Raw genomic sequence first — 25718 nt, forward strand, 5'->3', positions numbered from 1 at the left:
ATGTATTCAGATCTGCTCTGAGCATGAGACAAGCCTGAGGTCCACTGGGCTGAAGCCATGATGACGACGATGTGCTTTGTATCGATCTTCTCCTTATTGCATTTATGTTCCATCCTGCTTGATACACATCGAGCCCTCAGGCCATTGACTGAACACAGAACCCCTACAACCTCCCACAAACCCTCGCAATGACCACCCCAATACCTCTTCCTCCATACATCCTCCTCGCCTCCAGCATCGGTCTCTGCCTCTCCACAACCTTCACAGTCGGTTCCCTCGGTTTCTCCGTCTTCGCCATACCAGCCATCCTTCTCCCCTCCAACGCACCCCTAATGCCACCACTAGAGCTCGTGACCGAAAAGTCAAAACGCCAATTCAACACCGAACAGGCACCGAAACAGCCGCTCGACAGTGGTGTAGGAAGTGAGACGGAATCCTTACTTGACGCGGGTGCTACTGGCAAAGTTCTCAGAAGAGATGGAGGTGAAACAGGTAGTCCGAGCTCGAGCAGTTACCTCTTACGACAGTGGTTCCATCTCTTCAGTAAAGGGATGCATAATATGCCGCCGGCAGCGATCGGGAGTGCTGTGTGCTACGCCTTTTGCGCGGCGATGTTACCTGGCTCGCTGGAGAATATCTTGGTGAAGAGGGGGTTGTACGTATTGGCCACGACTTTGAGCGCAGGAGCTATGGTCTTTACGTTGACGGCTCTGAAGCCTATTAATGAGGCTTTGCATGAGAGAGTCAAGGAAGTGGTTGCACAAGAGCAGGGGTCTCATACTGCTGATGTGGATGATAAGCGACGCGAGACTGAGTCTCTGATCAGAGAGTGGGGCAGGATGAATGCTATACGATCTACACTGCCTGTAATGGCTGTGTTGAGTGCGATGGTGGCCTTGGTTGTGTGAACTTCCGACTTGTGGACCTCTCTGCCATCAAGATCTTCCTCCGTTCCTTCAAATAGGCCGTCGACCTTCCGTCGTTCTTCGAGACACAAGATCTTCACTACGATCGTCCTGCGTTCGGTCAATATATGATACGCTAGAAGAGCTCGGAAGCCAGTGGAATTGGCTTAATAAAATAGAGCACAACGAATGGAGTACCGGTAACAGACTTGAACCCATCACAGATAGGTTTCGAGCAATACCTCCCTTCGTCTGTGGATTAGTCATGAGGTCGGCTGGCATCTAGCTCAGATACAAATCTCAATCAAATCGAAATATTATTCGAGCGTGTCAGCTTCTCTGTTATTCCTTCTTCTGAAATAAATGCGAAGACAATTCAAATGTCTGCGGACTCCACGATCAAGCCATCGAATCCCTCTTCGAAAGCCCTTCCTGCTGTACGTTGTTGAGATGGGTCGAACAAATATGTCGGACTGCACCTTCTGCCTGGATTTGTGCAGGCGAGAAGCAATATGTTTTGTGACCAATATAGGGCGACCACCTCGTACCTGCCTTCAGCTCATTGAGCGATAGTCAGAATTGAAAGTAATGCGTTGAGATGCTAACATGGCTGCTGTGCTGACTAAGCAGTCTACCGAACCTCGGCCAGATAAATATGGTGAGTAAACAATTCATTGAAGCGTCCTGAGATGTGATTTCGAACGTGCTGCTTTGACGACGATGCATATCGATTTCTGTACTCAAAGTTGAGAGCAGGCGCTTCAGCTTACCCTCGAGGTACGCAGCCCTCGATCCCTTGACTGGTCTTTCAATCGACCTTCCATTATGGCAGAATTTACCATGTCTCAATCATTAGCAATCGACCAGATCCCTGACCAACCAGGAACATTCGTGTCCCGCACCCTTCCTCAAAGACTAGGCAACTCCGCACCAATAGCTTACGGAGGGTGCACAGCAGGTCTCGCCGTACACAGTGCATGCAAGACCATCGACAAACCAAATTTCCACATTTATAGCGTGCTAGGAACATTCCTCGGCCCAACACGTATCGACAGACATGTTACCTGTCGCGTAACCAGGACGCGTGACACGAAGACATTCTGCACTCGAAGAGTTGTCGCGAGCCAGGAAATGGACGATGGGAGCGAGAGGACGTGTCTGGACATATTTGTAGATTTCCACGTTCTTGAGCCGGAACTATTGCGATATTCTGCATCGCCAATGAAGAGCTATGGAGCAGGTCCGGAGGATCCAGCAGCGACGACCAAGAGCTCTGATCTGGCTCATCGACTGGTGAAGGAAGGTCATATCCCGCAGACGCAAGCGGATAAGCACACTGAAATGTTCGCGCTCTCCGAAAAGCTCATCGAGACAAGGCACTGCCTGGCTGGAGTGTCTGGCCAGAACTTCTCAGGTCTAGCCAAGAACATCACCACAACGCAGCATCAGCTTTCCATTCCCGAACGAACATCCGCAGAGTGGATGAGGCTGAGACGACCGCTCAGTAACGAAGCTGAATACGCTGCAGCTTTGGCGTTCATCATGGATGGTGCCCTGAGCTTCCTACCCCTCAACCTCGACAAGAAGAACTTTGACGATGTGGGTGCGTGCTCGACGCTGGATTTTGCACTGAGGATTATGGTTCCAGGGTTTAAGTTGCACAAATGGCATCTAAGAGAGAGGAGGACCATTGCTGCTGCTGTGGGTAGGAGCTACTCAGAGAGCAGGTTATGGGATGAGGCGGGTAACATGGTGGCTGTTGAGAACCAGAGCTGTATTGCTCGACCAAGACCAGATCAGGCGAAGGCGAGGATATGATGCGTCAGAGCAAGTGTGCACGGTGTAAGCTCATGCGAGACATCACGACCCTCTGGACTGGAGCCTTCTTGTCGTTGAAGTAGTAGACATAGAACCACGGATACAAGGCAGCTAGTGAAGTTATGTCCTTGCATCTTTTATGCTCTGGTATTCGAGAGCATGTCTCTTCGAAGGCAGTGCATCCTGTTGCAATTGGAGAGTATGTATACGAGCACTTACCTTGTGACCGAGGTCAACATGATGATCTTGTAGATCACTTCAGTGGATCATATACTTTGTTCGTTCCGATTGTCCGTGTCAAAGCGGCGACGATGGCACAAAAGACGTGCTTTGTTAGCACGAACATACAGGCTGCAAAAGGCACCTTTTTGATGATAAGCATCATGCTGTACAAAGATTAAGATAAGCATCAGGTCCATGTCGCCGTTCACTGGCAACGGTCTCTGCCCTGGCACACCTGAAAGCTTGATGACTCCAGTCTTCGAGGCCGCTAACCATTTCGTGAACTTACTTTCAGCTTCCAGGAAAGCAGCGCCGCAACTCTTACAGCCAGACTTGCCGCGACATCCGATGAGTGCTGCAGAGAACACCGGAACACCTTGAGCTCGGGTGGACGTGTATTCTCCTCACCGTGATGGGTCAATGTGGTGAGAGGCTCTGGTCAGCAGGACATTTAAGTTCACAGTAACAGAGGAAGCTGCGTACGTACGATGCAGAATAAGCACTTATTCTCTCGTGGCGCGTCTGTCGATGGCTCCGTATATAACAGCTTACCCTGTACAAGTCTCGGACAGGTCAACCTGTAACACACTCCCATACTCACGATGACCAACGCAAACGGGGCTGTCCCAAGCTACGTTCTGAACCGTGATGAGCTTGCTTCAACACGCCTCACGCTCCAACACTTTGCCATGATCAAATGGCAATCTTGGATGCTTCATCCAGATATACAACATGCCCTCTCCAATACTCCTCACCCGAAAATTGCTGACTTGGCAAGTGGTAATGGCATCTGGGGTATTGAGTTGGCAGAACAGCTTCCCAGTGCAGAAATCTTGTGTACAGACATAAGTGACGAACAGTTTCCGGCGCCTCTTGCTCGACCTTCAAATACAAAATTTGAAGTCGCTGACCTGTTCGAGCCACCACCGCAGAATTATGTCGGATATTACGACGTTGTGCATTTACGGCTGACGGTCGGATGGCTGCTCGATCGTAACTGGAGAGTACTTCTGCGCAACGTGCTCAGTATGTTAAAGCCAGGTGGCTGGATTCAGTGGGAAGAGGTGACTGCTGCGCCTAGCAAGAACGGCACATCCGGACCAATGTGGCTAATTGATTCTGACTGGACCATGACTCGGGGTTGCCTACCACATATGGAAAAGACAATGAAGTCAACCGGCATGTGGACAGCAATCGAATGGGTGCACACACTGCCGGAGGTCTTCAAGCAATATGGCTTGCAGGATGTAGCTACCTTTGAACCGAAGCCGAGGTCTTCTGTCTTACAGCCGCAGAAAGAACTGCTGCGATGGTTTCTGATCGAAATAGCTGAAACGATGGTCAAGAACGGAAGGGCAGAAGCAAAGGAACAACTAGCGTCGGACCTTGAGGAATTCGACAACTTCTACAAGAGCGGAAAGGCAGTGACGTATGGATGGTGTGTCGCTCTTGGAAGGAAACCGTTGTAGGACCACAAATTCGTGGAGCATCAACGTGGCTGCACCTGCTGAAGATAGGGACAAAACGATAGTCGGTTGCTCTTCCCACATTTTTTCGACTAGCGCACATCCACACGACGTTCTACGCCCTTCCGGCTCACGCAAAGGTATTTTACGCCTTTGTACGGTTTAACACCTTCACCCAAACCCTTTGACTTCTTGACATCTACCAGAAGAGCTTCGACCTTGATTCCACTAGGCAACCATCCCTTGACTGTAAAACTCGTACTTATCGTCTGCGGCATCAGATTTCTTTTGCTACTTTTCTTGAGCATACCATTTTCTGTGTTCGATGATGCTGTTGTTGTACTGTCATAATATTCGGTCATTGTTGGATCGTCAGTCCGCTCATCGTTGGTCAAAGGTCCAGCAACAGTCCCTGTAAGTGTTGCTGTGCCGCTGACTGAGCCTTCACGAGCGTTGGTCGGAACCTTCCACTCCACCCTCTGTGATGCGTGGTCGAATTGTGCGTCACCTCGACTAGGTCGGAAATCCATCACAGTCCGTACATCTGGTGGAAATGCAATAGAGACACTGACTGCTTCAGTGGTGGGGGCTCCGGTTGTGCCACTATGAGGACCACCGAAAGAAAATGGTGCGTTACTTGAAGACCCAACGCGACCTGCACCCAGACTACCGGGTCGTCCAGCAGCGGTTGAGGAGGACTTCTGCATACCAGGGAAATTGGTATTTAATGTAAGCTTAGCTTCGAAGTCGTTCCCAGAAGGACCAAGACCAGTTCTTAAATCAACAGTGGCCGGAAGGAAGAGTTTGCCTTGAGACCCCTGAGCAGGCAAGTGATCATCATGTAGGCTGTAGGGTAGCAGGTCGACCTCATAACCTGCCAGCATGAACTTTCCATCCGGTGGAATGAAGCTCAGATCTCCCGGCTTCTCTTTCCACCTGTTCAGCCGTACACAAGGATGAAAGCTAGGCAGGGACATCGTCCGTGCTATACCACTTGATTTCTGCGATGAAGTGCCACCTAATGCAGAGAGTGACAAGAGAATGTCTGGCACGCCCGAGATTTTGGCAGTGAAGACGATGGAGCCATTTGCGCGTGCTGAGATAGGATTGCCAGAGGGTGCGAACACAACAGATAGAGACTCTATGATATCAACGTAGAGTTCGTTGGATGTATGCCGAACGTTGGACTTGCGCCAGGGAATGGAAGGCTGGTTGGTGAGGGACACGGGTGATGGACGTAACGACGATACTGCAGATTGACCTCCAAGTACAGGAGAAGAACTAAACCAATATCAGATATGTCTGTGTATACACAGGCTCGAAAACAAACCTTGATATGCCGACCTGCTGGAACAACTTTCCAAGTGTAGATGAGACCTCGACAAACTCTCGTAAAGCATTCGGTTCAGTGTTGCATATTATACCCGCATCACAGACTTCTGCCAATATTTGAGCCACGACCTCGTAGTTTTCCTCGATCTTTTGCGACAGAAGAGGACTCCCCAGGAAGTCCTCAAGTATGTCGGTTATTTTACGCAGGAATTCGAGGATTGCGAGAGCTGCTGTCTCGACACTGCATATCGCAATGAGCACAAAATTGGCATGTCTGACGGAATAGGCGGTCGTAGGAGGATTGAGGTCAGAGAGATAGAGAACTGCTGGTTGTGGTGCAGTATGGCTGTAGAACGAGGCTCTCAGCTCACTCGCTTTTGGTGGTCTTCCATTGTAGATGTGGTCGAGTATGCACTGCCTAGAGCCGTCAGCGGTATACTGCTTGCCTCGAGCAGGTGGAACTACCTCTGATCATCGAAGATGAACAGCGCTTCAAGAAAAGCTGTCATGACGGTACATGTCTGAACGTTGTTGCATACTCGGCATTGGGGTCATTCGCAGAAGTCGCCAAGTTTTGGGTTATGCCACCATTTCTTTTATCTCTTGTCCTGCTCACACACTGCCCCTTTGCTCTGTTCTGGGCAAAGCCTACAGGACTACTTCATACATGTAATCTATCGTCTGTGTAAGTACGATAGATGTTCGTCGCTGGATTGGCATAGCCGAGGTTAAGTATCTTCTGCGAAGCTTTGGCAGACTACAACATGTTGTCCATCAAGGTAACGACCATGAACAAACACAAAACAACAATATCTAGACCTGTTGTTTGCACTCCGAGCCATTGTCTCGAGGTGTTCGTTCAACAAAACTAATGACCAATCTGGACATCACTACCAAGGCTGCATACAGAGCGACCTAGTAATTCCAATCAAGGCAACAGCGTGCAGAGCAGGAACTCGATGTATTTACGAGGCTGCTACCAATTCCAATGAGAGATGGCGAAACAGCAAGAACCTATATACACGCCAGCACCAAACTTTCGTACCCATCTGGACAGCTTTCGAGATTATGTAAATAATACTTACTGTACCAATTGCCAGGACTACTCTCAACTCCATGACTTCTCTATTACCAGACTCAATGACTTCTGGATGTCCGTCTGGCGGTACTGCGGTGTTCGCGCATCTGTCCAGCCTACGAGAGCTCTTGATAACGACAATCCGCCAATCTTTCCTCCCCCACTATTTTTCCCCGAAGCGAGGATTAACTATGCAGAGAACATGTTATGTGGTACGGCTGATGCGGTCGCTGTGATAGAGATGAACGAGAACAACCTGCATGGCCCTAAACGGTATACGTGGAGGGAGCTGAAGACACTGGTTGCAAGGTATGCAGGTGTGCTCCGGCGACAAGGTGTTGAAAGTGAAGACGTTGTCGTTCTTGTGGGTGGAAACTGTGCTCGCTCGTTGGCAATTTTGCTTGCAGCCGCCAGTCTGGGTGCTGTTTTTGCAAGCTTTCAGACGGACATTGGGGAGAAGGCATTGATCGATCGTGTTGGACAGCTTCAACCGAAACTTATGCTTGCAGAATGCATTTACCGCTACAATGGTAAAGTCAACGAGATTACACAAAAGGTCACCAATGCAGCAAAGGTGACGAAGTGCAAGCTTGTCATATCCGAGGCTGGAGACCAGATACCTGAAGGTGCTCAGAAACTTGATAATCTTATTGGAAGAGAGAACGACAACGACTTAAGATTTGTACAAGTCCCGTGCAACCATCCCTTCGTGGTTATGTTTTCTTCTGGCACAACAGGTCTACCAAAAGGTATCGTACACAGCCAGGGTGGACTCATGATCAATGGTATGAAGGAGCACTTGCTGCACAACAATCTTGGGCCTCAGGATATAGCACACCACTATTCCGGCGTCGGCTGGACCTTGTGGAACATCTCAATCGGCGCCATGTTTACAGGAGCTGCGATGGTCCTTTATGATGGCTCACCGTTCTATCCGAACTGCGACGAGTTTCTACAGGCAATTTTCGCATCAGGTGTCACTGCCTATGGCAGTAGTCCGCGGTACTTCTCTGAGCTGCAGAAACGTGGTGTGAGACCAAGAAAATATGCTAGTAAAATGCACACTGTGCTCTCTACTGGCGCCCTCCTGACTCCTGGTACAGCCAGCTGGATAGCTGAAGCCTTTGGACCTGTTTGTCAGATCGGATTCTCTGGTGGCACCGAGTTATGTGGCAGTTTCATGACAGGTACCCAGTCTCTTCCTTGCTATCCTGGCGAAATCACTGTGAAAGAGCTTGGTATGGCCGTCGATGTATTTGGACCCAATGGGCAATCGTTGCCAGAAGGCGACGCTGGCGAACTGGTCTGTAAGAAGCCATTTCCGAATATGCCTGTGAAGTTTTGGGACGATCCAGAAGGGAAGAGATATCGCAAGAGCTATTTCGAGGCCTTCCCAGGTAAGTAGAATGATCGACCGAAATATTTCAGGTACTGACTGCGAGCAGACGTTTGGACACATGGGGATCTGATACGAATTAATCCAGATACGAAAGGTATCTACGTGCTGGGTAGAAGGTAAGTGGATGGTTCGATGTATTGTGTTCCAAGCTGACTTCTTCCGCGCAGTGATGGAGTTCTCAACCCATCGGGAATCCGATTTGGCACTGCCGAGCTATATCATGTTCTTACATCCTCTCAATTCTCGTCCGTTATCCTCGATGGTCTGGCAGTTGGTCAACAACGTAACACGACCACATATTCAGATCCCGCGGAACGTGTCATACTCTTTCTCAAGGTTTCTCCCAAATACAGCACGGGTTCGACACATCCCAACGAGTTGCTGGTTCGGGATCTGAAAGAGAGAATATCGCAAGATCTTAGCAAGCGCCATGTTCCTCATTTCTTCTTCGAGGCTGATGAGATACCACACAACGCCAATGGCAAGAAAATGGAGATCCAAGTGAAGCAAGTTTGTAACGGTGGAAGGCAGGCACTAAAGAAGATGACATTGACTGAAGCAGAGAGGGAAATGCTTGAGAAGTTCGTGAAATTCTATAATCTCGAAGATGTGATGAAGAGGAGTAAGCAGACATTGAAGCTTTGACGATTTGGGAGATACATGACCGAGCATCTGTTCAACAAAGCTTCGTGTTCGTGCATACCACCTACTGCGCCGTTATTCCACAATGCTCTGCCAAGCGGATGTGCAAAACTGCACAAAATTGTAAGCACGACTCGGAACCCTTTAGTAGCACACCCTTAGTCAAGAGCGACCTAGTTGCGATCAAACAACAACTTGAAAGTGCTAAAGACTTGCAGCCAGACAGGCCGATCTAACTAAACGTAAAGTGCACAATATGTAGCTCCTGGCGTAGGGCTCCGGCTTTACTTGTGTAGTGGCATGATCATTAATTGACATGGGCTCGTTTCACCATACATGTTTGCGTCCTGGTGTTTACCCACACTAAGTCTTGGTTGCGACTCCCAGGATTCGAGTTATTATCCTGATGGCCCATCACTCAAATCTACGTCCAATGCGTGACCTGGCTCGCTGTAATAAGGTACGTGTCAGGAAATATACAGCACGAAATTCGCCACGCTAGTCGCCTCATGACTTTATTGGTTTCGTCAAGCATGCAGAAAGTCGCGTATTCGCATGTATCCGCCCTCAGAATCGCGTACGATACCTTCACATCAGCCGATGCCGCAGAGTAACATCGGCTCACGTGCTGGGACATCAGGGCCATATATAGTCCGATCATTGGTCTCATCAGTAGCATGCTAGAACAATAAAAACGACCCAAGGGACAAATATGGCGGGCAGAGAACCAACAGTTGCTGTGATCGGTTTAGGAGCGCAAGGACTCGTTACGCTCAAGAATTTGCTCGAACAAGGATTTAATGTTACCGGCTTCGACAGAAACGACTATGTCGGTGGTCTGTGGCACTACTGCGCAGAGCATCGCATTTCTGTGCTGCCATCGACAGTCGTCAACAGCTCTAGGGAGAGAACATGCTTCACTGACTTTGCATTCCCCGAAGGTACGAGTCCTTACCCTACTGCGACAGAGATTGACCAGTACTTGAATGCTTACTGCGATAACTTTAACCTCTGGCCTCACCTTCGACTGAGCACAGGAATTCAATCCATCCGACGAGATAATGTTCGGAACGGATGGCTTCTTACCGTCCAGTCAACAACTTCCACATCAACCGAAACTCTCTTCTTTGAGAAGTTGGTCATGGCCTTAGGTCCGCACAGCCGACCAAACTGGCCCAGCATTCAGGACAGTGACAAATTCAAGGGCGAAATTGTCCACTCTATACAGTTCAAAGGGCCCTCGAATTTTAAGGGGAAACGCGTCATGGTTGTTGGTGTCAGTAATACGGCAGCTGACACCAGCACTTCACTCGTCAACGTTGCTGACAAGATCTATCTTGGACACCGAGATGGGGCAGTGGTTGTGCCACGATATCTCAAGAGCGGAAAGTCCCTTGACCATGATCTCACCTACAGAACGGGTCTTATCAAAGATATACTAGAGTGGTACTTTCCAGTTGCGTCTCGCAAATTCCTAGATAGCATGATTTCCAAGATCTCGCAGTCAGAATTTGGAGCAATGGATCCTGCATGGCGCCTAGAACCACGACCTTCTCTACTACACCAAGTACCTACCGTCTCAGAGACTTTGGTCCCCACTCTTCGTCAGGGAAACATCGTTTCTACTGCAGCGCCTAAACGTATAGTTGGGGACTACGACGTTGAGCTTGATGACGGGACTGTAGTGCAAGTCGACTCCATCATCTGTTGCACAGGCTATCGGCTTGACTTATCCATACTTGGCGAGCACGATCCAACACTCACAGAGCCAGGTCAGCACAATAATCTTACACCACAATTGTACCAGAACATATTCTCTTTACAATATCCACACTCGCTAGCTTTCGTCGGTATTGCTATCACTCTTCTTCCGGCCTTTATTGCCTCAGATCTATCAACGATGGCACTAGCACAGCTGTGGTCCACCAAGCCAGGAAGTCCAAGTCTACCAGCACAGGTTGAAATGGAGAAGTGGTACGCTGAGCATCTGAAATGGGTTGCAGCAGTCCGATCCATATCACCTCGTGGCAAGTTTGTCAAGTTGAGTGTGCAACAAGGAACGTGGATCAATTTCATTCAGACGGCGGCTGGTACGAACATTGAAGAGAACCTGGGTTATGGGAGCTTGCAAGCGTGGAGATACTGGCTTAGCAACCCAAGGTTTTGTAAGCTGCTAATGGATGGTATCTGGAGTCCTCATATATATCGGCTTTTCGAAAGTGACCGGAGGAAAACGTGGCCAGGAGCAAGGAGTGCAATTGGGAGGGTCAATGACACTGTCGCAAAAGAGCGAAACCAAAGGAAACAACTCGTGATCCAGCAGGAGAAAAGTGGAAAGCTTTCGTAATGCTGCCATACCACTTCATATAGCAGATCGTGTGCTCCTCGATGTTGCTCTGGGGAAGGGAGACCACGACCTCGCAAGGTATTTCGTGGTACCTGTGAAAATCCAGTTTATGCAAGCTGGAGAGCCACTTGACACCTAAAGCTCCAGGTGTGTCCGGAGAAACTACGGCGCGCCTAGCACAACCTCGGCTCAATGCTATTGAATGGTATGACACCTCGAGCAGCGCTCCACGAATCCACCAACAAGCTGCCTCTTTGTGCACATCATGATCTTGCACAGCATCCTTCGAGCACGACCAGCACATACTCAATTGAGAGGGCATCTTCTGCCTTTAAACAACTCGGCGACGCTGCGCTTGATTCGTGCGAATATGTCCACATCAGCCACACCACCTAAGCTCACTAACGTTGCGATTAACACAGAACCTGGTATAGCGATCTTGAAGTACAACAGACCGAAGTCCGGCAACGCGCTCAATACACCGACTATAAAGGAAATCTTAGCAGGACTACAGTGGGCAGAGTCGAGCTCGGATGTGAGGGTGGTCATCACGACTGGTGAGGGAAAGCTCTACACGGCAGGGCTGGATCTACTCGATCCTGCCAATCAAGGACCTGATAGCACAATCAGTGATGAATTCATTGATGTTTTAAGGTGAGCTTCTGATAGGGCCTGGAGATGGCTGTGCGAAGTGAGGGCAGTGGACCTACCCTGTCGATTGAGAAGAGGCTTCGTTGGCTATGTCTGCGAGCCTGATAGCATAGCCCTGTTGATTCCAGAGTGGGAACTAACACATGACCGATAGTGAAATCCACAAGACCTTGATAAATTCAAACAAGCTACTCATATCAGCTGTCAATGGACCAGCACCAGGCTGGGGCACTTCATCCCTGGCTCTAACCGATCTAGTCTACAGCACACCAGACGCATTCTTCTTCACACCATTCGTACAATGGGGTCTCTGCGCCGAGGCTTGCTCCTCACATACCTTCAAGACTATCCTCGGTCGCCAAAAAGCATCTGCGCTAATCCTGGCCGGCCAACGCATGACAGCACAAGAACTTGAATCAGCAGGCCTAATTACCAAGATTCTACCGAAAGAGAATTTTCTCGAGGAAGTACTCAAAGTTGCGAGGGACGCTGTGAAACTTCCAGCTGAGAGTCTTAGAGTCAACAAGGAACTGATTATGCGAGGGACGAGAGAGGAGTTATTGCGAGTCAATGATGTGGAGTTGGAGATGTTGCGAAAGCAGTGTCGTGGTAAAGAGTCCAAGGAAGCGATTGCTAGTTTTGCTGAGAGTCAGGCAAGGAAGAAGAAGGAGAAAGAGAAAGCGAAGCTGTGAGCGCTGATATCTCTGCTCTCTTGATTTGTGCTGTCTGCAAGTCAAGAGGAATCGCGGTGGCATTAAATATGTATAGAAAAAGAATGAATATGAACAAAATGCAAAGCATGCAGATGTGGCGTGTTTCTCTAGGCAGACGTTACGTATTTATGTCATGAATTCCAGATCCACTCGACAGCACGTGTCGCCTTGTTAAAAAAAAAAAAAAGAACGGTCAGTAGAATGACCATATGTGGTGACTTCTATCTACAAAGCTAGAAACCATCGTCTGGACACAAAGAGAAAGAAGCAAACAAAGAAATCGAGGAAGAAGCATACACAAGCAAACCAGATTGAGCGGCATGACGTACACTGCTGCAAAGGTACATATGTATTGTTAGCACATTTTGTCCAATTGGAGTGGGACGAGCTATAGCAGAATCCATTTCTTGCCTTTTACCAGAGATGGCCGTGGCTTCGCCCAAAATACTCCATTCAAACAATCTTTGGAACTATCATTCTCATGTGCGAGAGCGAAACCCGCCTGTGCGTGTGGATTCACTAATGCATATTTGTTTTTGTACCTTTTTTTTGCAGGATGAGCGGCTGTTTTAGAGAAAGAGGACGCAGGTTCGATCTGTGGCTTGTTGAGATTGACGGAAGAAAAAGAGGACGTTCAGATTAAGTGCCTTGCAGCCTTATGATGGAAGACAGCCCTTGGTATTAGTTTTTCTTGTAGTATCATTTACAGCTAATCCTGTACATTCTACGCCTCACAGCATCGACGCGTTAATGCTTCGTAAGCCATCGTCTGTCCCTCGAAAGGACACGTGTATTTCTAGAAACCTAGCATTTCCTGCAAATCTCCCCTTTCAGCATGAAGCCGAAGCACATGCTCGATGAAAGGCGCCCAGTCTTCCTGTCTCCGTTCACTCTCTAATTTTCTCGCCTGAATCTGCTGCTCAGTGCTAGTGCCTCGATCACTTGTCCTCGTAAGACTCATCAAACTACAATTCTGGCCACTATTGAATGCCTCCTGCATCCGAGGTATCAGGTCAGTGGCTGCAGCATTCAACCAGGTCTGTTCTGGAGTTGGATAGCCTAGACAGGTAGGACGTGACTGCATGCCATCCATTTTCCAGACCACACCCTGATGAGAGAGGTAGGCGACAAAGTGAAAGCCAGCTTCGTCCTCTTCGTCTGCGTCAGATATCGACTTTCGCTTCCTTCGTTGTGTGAAGGTCGTCTTCCCTCTCTTTCGTTTCGTGCTGGTGCTGTTGCCATTGGTTTGTTGTGCAGCTTGCTTGTCACGCTTTGCTTGGGCCTGCATTCTTGCTTTGTGTTTCTGAGCGTCTTCCTTCAGCAAGACATCGACGATCATGCGATCGAGCTGGGTAGAGAAGGAGTTGTGAATATTTCGAAATTGAGGATTTGTGTCAAGAGCTACACCCCGTTGTTTTGCGGAAAGAGACAAGGTGGAGTTTTTGAAGGCGGACAAGATCTCACTAAGATCCTTATCAGCATGATCTGAAGTGGAGTTCATAAGGATGTTCATAAGAGCAACGGTGCCGCAACTGTACTTCGATATTTGATTAGCAAACCATGGTTCCGCTGGACGAGCTGCAGATGTTGGTCGTCCAGTGTCGGCCTCTTCGGGAGGCACGTAACGTGCGAGAAAGATCAGGCCTAGGATATCTGAGGCATTTGCTTCGAAAATGAGTTGTTCGATGGCGGTAACTTCGTTGACCTGTACGTTTGGAACACCCCACTCCTCAAGGATGATGGTGAAGATATCGGGGTCGTTTTCTAGCTCAGCCCAACCCGTCCATGCTGGAAGCTCGGAAAGAGCCTTGTTCTCATCCTCATCCTCATCCTGTCCAGCCTCTTGCGAAGGTTGTAGCACTGATACTTGCTGAACATGTCCTTTCTCTGCAATCTCGATCATAGTGGCAGGTAGATGTGTATCATTACTGTGAACATCGCAGGGCAAAGACTGAACACAGCCGCCACCTCTCAGGTTGGTGTCGGTAGGAACCTGGTCGAAGTTCCAGTTCTGGAAAATGGCGGCTGTTAGTGGCATTGACGCAGCCACTTTGCTATTGAGCTTCAGTGGCTCTGTCGAGTGATCCGGACATGTACTCTGGGCTTGTCTGAAACCACCTTTCGCCCGGCTTCCTACTCTTTCATCGGCCTCGTCCCAGTCACCGCCCATAATGTGACCAGATGTATTGGGGAAACTTTGCGCCAGACTGCTTCATTGGAGTCCTGGGAATTAGAAATCTGGGAAGTATTGTTGGGCGAGAACTTCTTCAAAGTGCAGAATAGTGTGTCAGCCTCGCATAGAATACAGCAAACTCGTTTCACTGGGAGTAGTGATGTAGAGTGAAGTGTGTGGACTAGTAAAATGAAGGCAGGTGCGATTGTTTGTATTGGTACGTCATTTTGTGATAAATTTCGACGCGTAAAGTGTGTACTGACGCGGTCGTGGAGGCTGCAATGTAAAGTACTGAATGCACAATAACACTTTCTACAATCAACAAACACGACCACAAAGTATTTTGCTACACGCACGATCTGTTGTCTTTTCCCTATACTCGACTCAAACCGATAATACAAGCAACTGATTGCCGAACACATCCACGAGTCCTTCCTCTTCCTCCAAATACCATCAACTGCGAGCGAAATTAATCAAGCCTCTTCGAGATCAGCTGCCGCATGAAGAGATGGACAGAACACCCCGACTTCGGTCGACGTTCCCCGAGACACCAAAGACCACACCAGGCTACCAATTTAAAAGTTCACCTTTAGCCACACCGACCCCAGCACAAAAACGACAATCCATAATACGAAAGCCCGTTATCGACGCCAGCCCTAATATTCCATCTATCTTTCGCCGATCTCAGATACCTGAGAACCTCGTCGATGCTCCTACACAACGTTTCTGGGCTGTCAGCCTTTATGTTGCCTGCTTGGCCTGGAAATGCTATGACTGGGCCACCTCAGATGGCTACAGTCCAGCCGACTCGACCTGGCTATTCATGAAATGGTCGCTCCTGGATGGCATGTTCTTTACTGCTCTGCCACTGTTACAGATACCATGGCTGGAGTGGTCCTTCGGGACCTTCGTCCTTGTCTGGCTAGCACATGCAGCTGGCAATTTCTGGTTCATGTTCAACTTCTCCATTCCGTGGGTTGGTCTGCTCACCTACTTTGGCAGGATGGTCTACAATAAAGAGCTCTCGCTGTCCGACACAAGAGTTGATCCTGGCCATCTCGTTGATCAGTCGGAAATCATTCTCGGGAAGCAAATCATTAATCTCCTGCCTGAGGGCTCTGCCATTCTCAACCCAGCTCAACTCTCCTACTGTCTGAATGAGAACACAAGAATCGTAAACATCCCTATCCAGATCAATCAGACTACTCCTGACTCCATCGAGCTGTTGCGCTACGATCTGGAAACCGACGAGGTCGAAACTATCCTGATTGGATCTAAACAGGCTAAGAAGTTAAAGAATGAGGCCGACCGTTCCTTCGACAAGGCCGATGTTTCCACCCCCAGAACATTGCAATACCCAGTCTCGAAGAAAGGCCTGTATCGCTTGCAGAGGGTCATCGATAAGTCCAAGCTCGAAGTCAGGCGCAGAAGTAACGATGTTGCTGTTGTTGCTTGTCCTCGTGCTTCTGTTTCTGCTGCTGCCCCAGACCGTTGTACTGGTGATCTGAGTGGCATCTCCTTGCATGTTACTGGTGTCCCACCTTTCCAGGTCAAATATAGCAAGCAGATCAATCACAGCAAATTTAGCTCCATCACGCAGACTATGCAACCTTCAGAGGCTGAAGACTCTGGTATCGTGTTGGATCCGAAGAGACCACATATGGGCTGGACACAATCGAAAACTCTGTCATTCGAGATCAACGAATCCTTGGCTCAGAACGGTACATGGATGTACTCCATCGAGGAGGTCACCGATGGCTTGAAGAACAAGGTCATCTTTGATACCGAGTCCACCAAGAAGTCGCTCGCTGTCAAGCATTTGCAGGCCATCACCGTTCACAAGCGTCCTGTTGTGAAACTGCACGGCTGCGACGCAGAGCATTATCTGAGAGTAGCAAGGGAGGACACGGTTAGAATGCCGCTCCATATTGCTCCAAGAGGCGAATTGCCCCTCTCGGATTGGCCACTGCGGATGAAATACACCTATACTGCTGAGAGTGAGGAAGTCGCAGCTATTGAGGAGTTCACTCTCGATGTCAAAGATGACAAGGATCTACCCGCAATTAGTAAAGCTGGTCGTTACGAGGTTGTCGCAATCGAGAGTCAGTTCTGCTCGGGTGAGGTCAAGGAACCGTCCTCCTGCCTGCTCTACAACCCACCTCGTCCATCTTTGGCCTATCAAATCGAAGAGATCTTTGACAAATGTGCTGGTCGACCTATTGGAGCTATTGTCAATTTCGACTTTACTGGCACTCCTCCGTTTAAAGTGCGGTACGAGGTCACGAAAGCTGGGGCTGGTACTGTTCCCAAGGTGGCCGAGTTCAAGGGCATGCGAGGTCAGCTGGAGATTCGTGAACGATCCGCTGGATCCTACAAATACCGGTTCAACTCCATCTCTGACGAAGTGTACAGTCCCATCACAATACGCAGCGATGAGAACACCTTCGAGCAGAATATCAGGCCACCTGCTGAAGCATTCTTCCAAAGTGAACCTACCAACAAGCCTTACTGTCTCGGCGCTCCGGTTCCGATCAACGTCAAGCTCCTTGGAGAGGGTCCTTGGACGTTGTATTATGAGCTTGTTCATGCAGGCAAGCGAACAAAATTCACAGCACACTCCGACAGTGACACCTTGGTCATCGAGGTACTGCCGCAAAAGGAGGGTGGCAAATACATAATGGTCTTGACTGGTGTACAGGATTCTTCGAAGTGTAGGACCGCTCTGAAGGAGGAACGTCACGTCGATATCAGACCAGAACAACCACGAGTCGGGTTTGGGACTATTAACAGCAAGAGATTCGTGGAGGCCTTAGAGAGCAAGCAGGTCAAAATGCCACTGCAGCTCAAAGGCTTGGCCCCTTGGACTGTCAAGGTTCAAAACGAACGTGGCGAGCGAGAGCACGTTTTCAATGATGCCAACTCGTACATCATAGCAGACATAGCTGGTCTTCACCAAATCGTGTCCGTTTCTGACAGCTGTCCTGGCATAGTCGACCCTAAAGCAGACAAATTCGAGATATCCTGGATCAAACGACCCGGACTCTCTATTCAGGACAGTACTGTAACAGACCAGGGCAAGCGAATCTTCCTCAAACAGGCAGTCTGTCAAGGTGAAGGTGATAGTCTTAGCCTCGTACTGTCTGGACACTCACCATACCACATCAAATATTCTGTCAAGGCAGAACCTGCCAGGGGTCAAATGGCCATCAGCAACAAACCACTCTCAATCGCTAACAACTATGCTGCCATCAACATGGATACGTCCAAGGCAGGCCATTACACTTACACATTCAACGAGTTGGCAGATGATCGCTATACAGATAACAAGAAGCACTTCTTGCCTTTGACTGTCAAGCAAGAGGTGTACGCTTTGCCAAGTGCACAGTTTGCAAGTGCGGGCAGGACTTACGGTTTCTGTAAGGATGAGTCTGACAGCCCTTCGGAAACCGAACACGAAAACATTCCTATCACACTCACTGGTGTGCCTCCATTCAGTATAGACATAGCTGTTCGCCATCATGGAAAGGCAAAGTTTGAGCCGTCAGTCAAGGTCCGTGAGATCTTGTCAACCTCATACTCCTGGTCCCTCTCACGTGCTTCACTTCCACTAGGCACTCACCACATTCAAATCAAGGGCATAAAGGACGGTCGTGGCTGCGAGACGATCATCGACAATCCGTCTACAATCTCTGCTCGTGTCTCTGCACCTCCTCGTATCGTTCCTCTCGATACACGGACTGACTATTGTGTCGGCGACCATCTAGCTTTTAGCCTCTCAGGCCAAGCTCCCTTCGACATCTTCTACAAATTCCACGGGAAAGAGCGCAAAGCTAACATAAAAGGCAATGAGTTCCGCCGAATCAGCGATCATGCAGGTGAATTTGTCATCACTGCGATTCAGGACTCTGTCACTGTAGCAGGCTCAGCCAGCAAATGCAAAGCCGCACAAGATATACGCAAAACAGTACATCCATTCCCTACTGTGCGGCTAAGTCACGGCAAAACACTGACAACCGACATACACGAAGGTGGTGAAGTAGAGCTCGTGTTCCAATTTACAGGCACACCACCATTCGAATTCACATACATCCGATCCGAGAACGCGAAGAGTGTGAAGGGCAGACAGCCGCGAGTGCTTGAAACAAAAAGCGACACTAGTGTTGATTTCGTGAAGGTGGTGAGAGCTAGAGATGAAGGAACCTACGAAGTGGTGAGCATCAGGGATGCGCACTGTGCATATGCAGCGCCTGGACTGGCGAAGATGAAGACTGAAGGGAGTCAGAAGTTGCTCATGTAGGTAGGAGATCTGAGAGCACAGAGGAGGAAATATGAGTGCAAGACTTAGGAAGAGGCAGGATTGTGTTTGTTGAACCAGTACTTTGGAGCATGACATTATTTGCATATATGATCGATGTTTTACCTAGTCGGCTATACCGAGTTTTATGGGAGGCATTTTCGAACACTGAAAAATTGTAATAGCTGGATCTTTTCTTGGTGTCTACCGTCCTTAATGACGGATGAAATCAATGAACGACGAAAATACAAAACACCAGGATTTCTCCTTTAACAAATACCTCCTTCTCGCAACACGATACATCGGATCAAGACCCGCACTACACAACAGATGTGAAGGCTACAGTCAATCCTCCGGGTACTCAGCCCTAACATTACTGATGAATCTTGCTGTAGTTGGATCAAACCTGCGGAACCATTTCCCTATCGTCACGTCAAATGTCCTTTCTGCGTCTTCTGCTGAGAACTCTTCGGGGCCGAGGGGGACGACGTTTTCTTGAGCGACGTAGCGGAGGCTTTTGTCTTCGACGCTGGAGGAGAAGTTAGTTGGTGCTTGCAAGAGGTAGGAGAGAACGGATAGACTTACTAGGCGTTAAGGAAGGGCTGTGCCCTCCCCTCTGGTAGGCGGTCGACACCATTACCCATGATCCAAGCTTCCTCCATTTCGCACTTCGTGTCCCAGCCGTAGATGACGGCTACATAGCCCTGTCTTCTGTGTCTGAAGACCGTGCCGATGTGGTACTTTACTTCTTGCTGTCCGCGTCGTCCGTCCGCGGCGTAGCCGTTGATCGCTCGTGCCAGACCATTTCTGTATTGTGGAATCGGCATTTGAGAGTCCTGTCGACGGATATCGCGGACGATAGGATCTTGCATGGCGCGGGATCCGCCGAAGACGCCGATGCCACCGGTTAATGGGAGGACGTACGTTTCGTAGTTGCGGATGTCTACTGGGAAGTGCAGCGCGAAATGTGAGCGGAGGTCATTGAGGGAGGCGTTTAGGGCTTCGGCGGAGTGCGCGAAGAGAACTAGGACGAAGAGAGCAGCGTAGGCGGCATCGTAGATTGAGATGTCGACTCCTGGTGTTGTGGCTGGCGATCGGATGGATCGGATTAGATTGTGCGCACTACGTGACAGTAAGGATCGGGTAGTGGCGGGCATAAGGTAGGTGGCCTTGCGACTGTTGGAGGCGGTAGGATCTATGAAATTGAGTTGTTGTTGGAGTGTGTTAAGGCTGATCGGTTCGTGGGTGTTAAATGGGTCGATGTAAAGATGGGTTAGTTCATGCGGTGGCTCCTCGTCCTCGCCCAACTCAGTGTACATCCTGGTCAATCGTTCACGTAAATCTCGCGGTAATGGTTGGCCATCCAGGTCGACTGGTGTTGATTCTGAATCTGCTGGCAAGCCTGGCTGCACGACAGCGTGAACGTGCATCGGAAAGCTGCACGGTTGAGCTCTGAGTCCAAACTGGCGACACACATAGCTATAGATAACACAGCTGACAAGTGGTAGACTGCTTCGATGTGGACTTCGTGTAGCTAGACCGAGGAACTGGTGTTCAATACTATAGTAGTCCCGGCCCTCGTCAATGCCAACCCACTTCTTCTGTCGGAGGTATTTGGCAATGACCACAGCTTTTGTCCGAGGTGTTTGCAGATCAATGTCGGGGCAATCTTGACGAACTGCCGCAGCCATTTCATCAAGGCGTCGAAACGTATCATCGATATCGCCATGAGCTTCGGTACCAAGCATGAACATATCTAGCGCTGCCAACGCTAATTCAGTCGGATTCTGTATATCGCTGCGGTATTTGATTCTGGTCCATGTTTCGAGAGGCAAAGCTCGATTGACACATCCTAGCATGGCATGGCTCCAGTATCTTTGTGCCAGAACACATTCCTCAGGTGCATCGGTATACATGTGTATTAGTGCGTCTTTAATCCCATATCCATGATCTAGGACCTTGTCGGCACATGCAAGTCGACCAACTGGGTCGTCAACCATAAGCCTGATAGCATGCTCCGTAGCAGTATTTGCTGTGTGTCGAACATTATAGAGATCTTTCCAGTCACGAAAGTTAAGGTCGGCCTTGTGAGCTGCGAGCTCATGGCGAGCGTCCCAGTACTTAAAGTCTCGAAGGACCAAATTACGCCAAAGAAGATGGGAGTTGGCTACCGGCTCGAAGCGCTCGTGAACACTGGAGATGTTGCCAAGGCTTGTGGCGTCGAGGTATTGGAAAATGGCTGTCAGAATCTCTTCTGGAAGTGATTCAAATTTCGGGAGTGGTGGGATAATATTCGACATCTGGCGTTGTAGAGACATGACGCGATACAAGAGAAAGAAAACTACAGCTACACGAACAGCTCATACGATGAATGTACCAGTTTATTAAAAAGAAGCAAAAGGTGAAGTGAAGTGAAGTCGACGGTGAAAGTGTAGGTTGGTCGAATGGCTGGTCTTGTACATAAGTTAGGGCCAATACCGGCAAGTAGCTTTGGTTGTATTTGAAAGACGTCACAAGAATAGCAAATGCTCGTTTGCCACTGAGTCGGCAATGCATTCCTATGCCAGTGCACTTGTACAGGGGCGTGCTTGCTATCAACCAAAAGGTGCTTGTGGACATGCTCGTATTGTTTCACTGATACTATACGTCCATTGTTTCAGGACATCTATGGTACTTCAAAACAATCTTCGTGGTGTATACGAGCTCGAAGTTTGAGGTCCTCAAACTGTTCAGATGAGAGTCCTTGCAGAGAACCTTCCTCTATCTGAACAAGGACAGGCTTACCGTGCCAATCTGGTCTATGCAGCTTTTGCCACGATATAGCAAGGAAGTTGGCGACCTCATCCAGAAATTTAGAAAGAGGATAGTGCTTCCGTAGGTATTGTACTGGTCTTCGTGCTTGAGCTTCAGCTTCAGATTCAGTTTCATCCTGCATGGCAGCAAATGTCGCGAGCACCGCATCAAGTGCATCCTGCCGCATCGTGGTCCACTGTGAAAGTTCTCTGGAGGAACGTAGTGTATCATGGCCTTCTCCATTAGTGCCATCATCATAGAACATCTTCCAGCAATCGTCCTCTAAACTCATGACATGTCGTATTCGCTGCGTGAAATCTTCTGTACGATCGCCAATAGCTTCTGGAATTGTCGCTTGCAATTGAGTCGAAATTCGCTGTATAAGCGCGGGGTTATTAGCATATATATTTCTCACGACATAACCCCAGGCGAAACATTCTTCCAACGCCACTTTAGCGACGTCTGACCCATGCTTGAACAGATCGGGAGCGTCGAGAATTTCGATTGCACCCTGCACCATAAAACTGCATGCCAATTCCATCCATTTCTCGCTCAGTCTTGCTTCAGGTGGCTGTATCTTGTGCGAGAGGTGCATGAAGAAGGGCAGTAAGTGATCGCAAAGATGCAGAAACTGTGGCAGAATGTGATGAGCCAAGCACAATTGTGGGTTCTGTGGTATGCTCTTTTGGTTGCTGCCACCGCTTTCTGACGGGAGATCGCCTCGAGAAGCACCCCCTTCTCGAGTACGGAGCCAGCGAACACGGAAAAAATGGTTAATCAGTTGGTCGCACAACAAGTTGAACTTCATCTCCGACGACACTTGTGGCGCTGCGATTTCAAATCCATCTATCTGCTGGTGAAGCCAAATATTAAAAAGAGTCAGAAATCTCAGGAGATCCGCATCGAGCTTCGTACATTCAGATAGCTTATCGAGTCCGTGGTTGTTGCTGAAAAGCTTGACAAGCGCTGCTATATCAGTCTAAGTCACAACCGAGTAATTTGACACAGCCTTACTGTCATAAATCTCAACGAGCCGAAGTGCTGCTTCAGCAGCGTCTTGCACGTTATGTAGGTCATTAGCTGTGCTCGACATCCGTTGGATTCGGTAGAGGGATCTCAATAAGTGGTGTTGTGCTTCGATCGCCTTGTACAGCACATACTCAATCGCCATCACATCTACGTCGAGCTGATATGCGGGATTGACACATCGTGTGTCGACCATTGTTGCAGGCGTTTCTTTTCATCGCTCATTGTCAGAGCAAAGCCTATAGTTCGGGACTTAAGGACTCGAGGCACTTGCTGTGTTGTGCTTTGCGCAAGCTTGGAATTCCCGGGTCGTCTACGTCGAGAGATCACATGAAAATTCAAGGAGGCACAAATCGTTGTCGACAAGTTGAAACACAATCGACCCTCGAGTACACTTACTCTTCCCAACACGCGTTTGCGTTTCGCGCTGTAAGGACGACCGTACACTATTTATACGCGTTTTCGCGCTAACTTCTTAGTCCTTTCGACGAACCCTCCCAACCTGGAAACTACAGCGTCCATTTGTGGCGTGGTGATGTTCGCACGCTTTGGCTTGCTACCGTATGACACTGCAAATCTGTGGTACAAATAGAGTCTCTTGTACTAGTAATATCCTTCGAAGAAAGGTGTAACATAATAGTGGATACCAGGTCTGGCACCATAAAGAAGCAACCTCTGTAGCTGGTATAACACGACTTTCTTCTAGTCCATCAGGTGCACTTTCACATCCCCTGTGAGTCAATGATCGAATCAGGATTGAAACATAGATCTGAAGTCTGCAATCGCATGCTGATGCGTCCGCGACCCCGTGTCTGTCGCTAGTCTTTGAGTTGTTGTTCTTCTCCTGAAACCCTGACCTGGGAAAAGGTGAGATCTACTGCTTTAGAGGTTCATTTCTTTTTCTTCGACTTTCCACCTTTGCCTTCCTTGGTCTGAACCTCATACCTTGGGGCAGTATGACCCTCAGCTCGAATGTGATCGAACAACCCATTTTTCGAGGTAAATTGTTCGCCGCATACAGCGCAGGCGTGTTTTGAAGCTCCGACAGATGCCTGAGCCTGCTGCGCAGCTTTCTTCGCCTTCTTTTGCTTCGCTTTGCCTAGCTTTGGCGTCTCTGTACCAGACGTTGCAGGAGTGTCGTCCAGTATGACTTCGTTCAGCGGTTTGGCAAGGTTATTCGCACTGCTTTCATCTGCCAATCGATCCGCTACGGCCTCGCGAGGAGCGTAGTCGCCGTCGTGAGCTTCTCCTTCTTCATCGTCTTCGCTTGATCCATTTGTGACTGGTTGTACATCTGGTGGCGGAGAATCTTCCTCATCGTGAACACCTAGTGCTTGGGAACCGTCTGCTTCGTCGTCTGACTCTCTATTTCCGTTTGCCGTACCATGCTCTGATGCTTTGTCGTCCCCCTCTGTAACTCGACCTTCCTCAGGTACCCCCTCTCGTGGCATGGTCTCCTGTGGCTGCAAATCCAGGTCTTCACCCTCCTTCCTCATGTCACGTCTCAGCTCTTTCAACAGTTTGATATGCTTTTTACTCTTCTCATGTGCATGGAACTGCTTCTCACTTTTGAAAGTCTTATCACAGACTACACAATCATATTCGTGCTCTTCAATTTCCGACTCGCTGGAGAATCCACCTTCGTACTCGTCTTTAGCAGGTGTATGTGCCCATGAAGAGATACCACCTTGAGCGTTCTTCTCCATCTCAGCTTGCCTCTTTGCTCTCATCCTAGCCGCCTGGGCCTGTGCCGACTCCCGTAATATTTTCTGTCTCTCGGCCTCTGACTTTTGATTTTTCTGCACCCTCGAGTCTCGCTTACGCACGAATGCAACCAGCGACCGTACCGCGTCGTTATACTCAGCTATTGCCTCATCTCGAATCTTCTGGTTCTCCTTCTCCATCAATCGGCGTATGCGGCGATCGGGTGCGTCCGAGAGTCGATACTGGTCTTTCCAGGAATAGTTTTTCTTGGTTGCAAAGCCAGCCCAAGCACCATAGAATGGCCTTACTATATCCTCGTAATCGTCGTCTTTAGCGCCAAATTCCGGATAGTCTGCATAGTCTAGGTCTTGCCATTGACACGATATATCCTCCTCTTTAGCTAGCTGCTTGAAAAAATCGTTCAGACCTCCAAAGAAGCCACTTGGGGAGTCGGTGTATTGTACGTTCTTGTTGAACCTCATCATCAATTTCAGGACTTCATCGGCTGTGGTCAATTTCATGTTATACGAGTACTCTTCACCAGCTGCACCTCCGACCTCTTCTCCTCGAAGCAACACATCGCGATGAGAGTCGTACCAGGCTCGTTCTTGAGGGTCGGATAGAATCTCATAGACTGCCTGGATTTCGGCGAAGAGTTTCGTAGCACCTTCCTCGTTGCCATAGTTGCGGTCGGGATGAAGCTCGAGAGCTTTACGACGATAGGCTTTCTTGATCTCATCGTCGGTGGCTGTCCTCTCTACTCCAAGTAGCTCATAGTAATCCTGCTTGACAGGCGCCTCGTTAGAGGGCGCCTCATGCGCAGAAGACTGTCCTTGGCCCATGTTGATGGACACTTAGATGTCTGCTCTATCCGTGATCGTCGAACAGGAATACTAGGGTCATTGCATCTGCGTCTGCATCTCAGTCGTCCGTCTACGATCACCACGAAGACATCTTGGTGGAACTCCTGGGTTACGACGATATGACAATGACTCAGGAACAACTTTACTAATTGAATCCAGACAAACTCTGTGCCACGCGACCAAGGAATCTTAGTCCGAGTCGTGGGTCTTGCGGCGGTGCCTAGATGCCTGTCAAAAATTACAGTCTGCCCATATCACCTGCCACCATGTGAGAAAATTTCCGCTCCCTAAC

The 25718-nt window shown here is 49.1% G+C and overlaps 12 protein-coding genes across 12 annotated transcripts; 7 read left to right on the forward strand and 5 right to left on the reverse strand.

Annotated features, from left to right (window-relative positions):
• Window positions 1–188: 188 nt before the first annotated feature.
• LTR64_000806 (uncharacterized protein) lies at window positions 189–908 on the forward strand (the record flags this gene model as incomplete). Its single annotated transcript, XM_064895189.1, has 1 exon — window positions 189–908. One exon carries the CDS (start codon window positions 189–191, stop codon window positions 906–908), a length of 720 nt encoding a protein of 239 aa, XP_064757876.1.
• Window positions 909–1730: 822 nt separating this feature from the next.
• Window positions 1731–2723, forward strand: LTR64_000807 (uncharacterized protein; the record flags this gene model as incomplete). The annotated part of the gene is made up of 1 exon (XM_064895190.1): window positions 1731–2723. One exon carries the CDS (start codon window positions 1731–1733, stop codon window positions 2721–2723), a length of 993 nt encoding a protein of 330 aa, XP_064757877.1.
• An 824-nt stretch (window positions 2724–3547) lies between these two features.
• LTR64_000808 (uncharacterized protein) lies at window positions 3548–4414 on the forward strand (the record flags this gene model as incomplete). Its single annotated transcript, XM_064895191.1, has 1 exon — window positions 3548–4414. One exon carries the CDS (start codon window positions 3548–3550, stop codon window positions 4412–4414), a length of 867 nt encoding a protein of 288 aa, XP_064757878.1.
• An 89-nt stretch (window positions 4415–4503) lies between these two features.
• On the reverse strand, window positions 4504–6252 carry LTR64_000809 (uncharacterized protein; the record flags this gene model as incomplete). Its single annotated transcript, XM_064895192.1, has 3 exons — window positions 4504–5692; window positions 5742–6161; window positions 6209–6252. The coding sequence occupies 3 exons, from the start codon at window positions 6250–6252 to the stop codon at window positions 4504–4506; spliced, it is 1653 nt and encodes a 550-aa protein (XP_064757879.1).
• A 771-nt stretch (window positions 6253–7023) lies between these two features.
• On the forward strand, window positions 7024–8865 carry LTR64_000810 (uncharacterized protein; the record flags this gene model as incomplete). Its single annotated transcript, XM_064895193.1, has 3 exons — window positions 7024–8218; window positions 8306–8336; window positions 8388–8865. 3 exons carry the CDS (start codon window positions 7024–7026, stop codon window positions 8863–8865), a joined length of 1704 nt encoding a protein of 567 aa, XP_064757880.1.
• A 709-nt stretch (window positions 8866–9574) lies between these two features.
• On the forward strand, window positions 9575–11209 carry LTR64_000811 (uncharacterized protein; the record flags this gene model as incomplete). Its single annotated transcript, XM_064895194.1, has 1 exon — window positions 9575–11209. The coding sequence occupies one exon, from the start codon at window positions 9575–9577 to the stop codon at window positions 11207–11209; it is 1635 nt and encodes a 544-aa protein (XP_064757881.1).
• A 370-nt stretch (window positions 11210–11579) lies between these two features.
• Window positions 11580–12552, forward strand: LTR64_000812 (uncharacterized protein; the record flags this gene model as incomplete). The annotated part of the gene is made up of 2 exons (XM_064895195.1): window positions 11580–11863; window positions 12015–12552. 2 exons carry the CDS (start codon window positions 11580–11582, stop codon window positions 12550–12552), a joined length of 822 nt encoding a protein of 273 aa, XP_064757882.1.
• Window positions 12553–13369: 817 nt separating this feature from the next.
• LTR64_000813 (uncharacterized protein) lies at window positions 13370–14743 on the reverse strand (the record flags this gene model as incomplete). Its single annotated transcript, XM_064895196.1, has 1 exon — window positions 13370–14743. One exon carries the CDS (start codon window positions 14741–14743, stop codon window positions 13370–13372), a length of 1374 nt encoding a protein of 457 aa, XP_064757883.1.
• Window positions 14744–15254: 511 nt separating this feature from the next.
• Window positions 15255–19043, forward strand: LTR64_000814 (uncharacterized protein; the record flags this gene model as incomplete). The annotated part of the gene is made up of 1 exon (XM_064895197.1): window positions 15255–19043. One exon carries the CDS (start codon window positions 15255–15257, stop codon window positions 19041–19043), a length of 3789 nt encoding a protein of 1262 aa, XP_064757884.1.
• A 342-nt stretch (window positions 19044–19385) lies between these two features.
• On the reverse strand, window positions 19386–21358 carry LTR64_000815 (uncharacterized protein; the record flags this gene model as incomplete). Its single annotated transcript, XM_064895198.1, has 2 exons — window positions 19386–19569; window positions 19626–21358. 2 exons carry the CDS (start codon window positions 21356–21358, stop codon window positions 19386–19388), a joined length of 1917 nt encoding a protein of 638 aa, XP_064757885.1.
• A 347-nt stretch (window positions 21359–21705) lies between these two features.
• On the reverse strand, window positions 21706–23055 carry LTR64_000816 (uncharacterized protein; the record flags this gene model as incomplete). The annotated part of the gene is made up of 2 exons (XM_064895199.1): window positions 21706–22799; window positions 22848–23055. The coding sequence occupies 2 exons, from the start codon at window positions 23053–23055 to the stop codon at window positions 21706–21708; spliced, it is 1302 nt and encodes a 433-aa protein (XP_064757886.1).
• Window positions 23056–23749: 694 nt separating this feature from the next.
• On the reverse strand, window positions 23750–25405 carry LTR64_000817 (uncharacterized protein; the record flags this gene model as incomplete). Its single annotated transcript, XM_064895200.1, has 1 exon — window positions 23750–25405. The coding sequence occupies one exon, from the start codon at window positions 25403–25405 to the stop codon at window positions 23750–23752; it is 1656 nt and encodes a 551-aa protein (XP_064757887.1).
• Between the last annotated feature and the right edge of the window lie 313 nt (window positions 25406–25718).

The sequence above is a fragment of the Lithohypha guttulata genome (genome assembly GCF_036872675.1).
Source record: "Lithohypha guttulata strain CCFEE 5908 chromosome Unknown scaffold_1, whole genome shotgun sequence".
NCBI classification, from domain to species: Eukaryota; Fungi; Ascomycota; class Eurotiomycetes; order Chaetothyriales; family Trichomeriaceae; genus Lithohypha; species Lithohypha guttulata.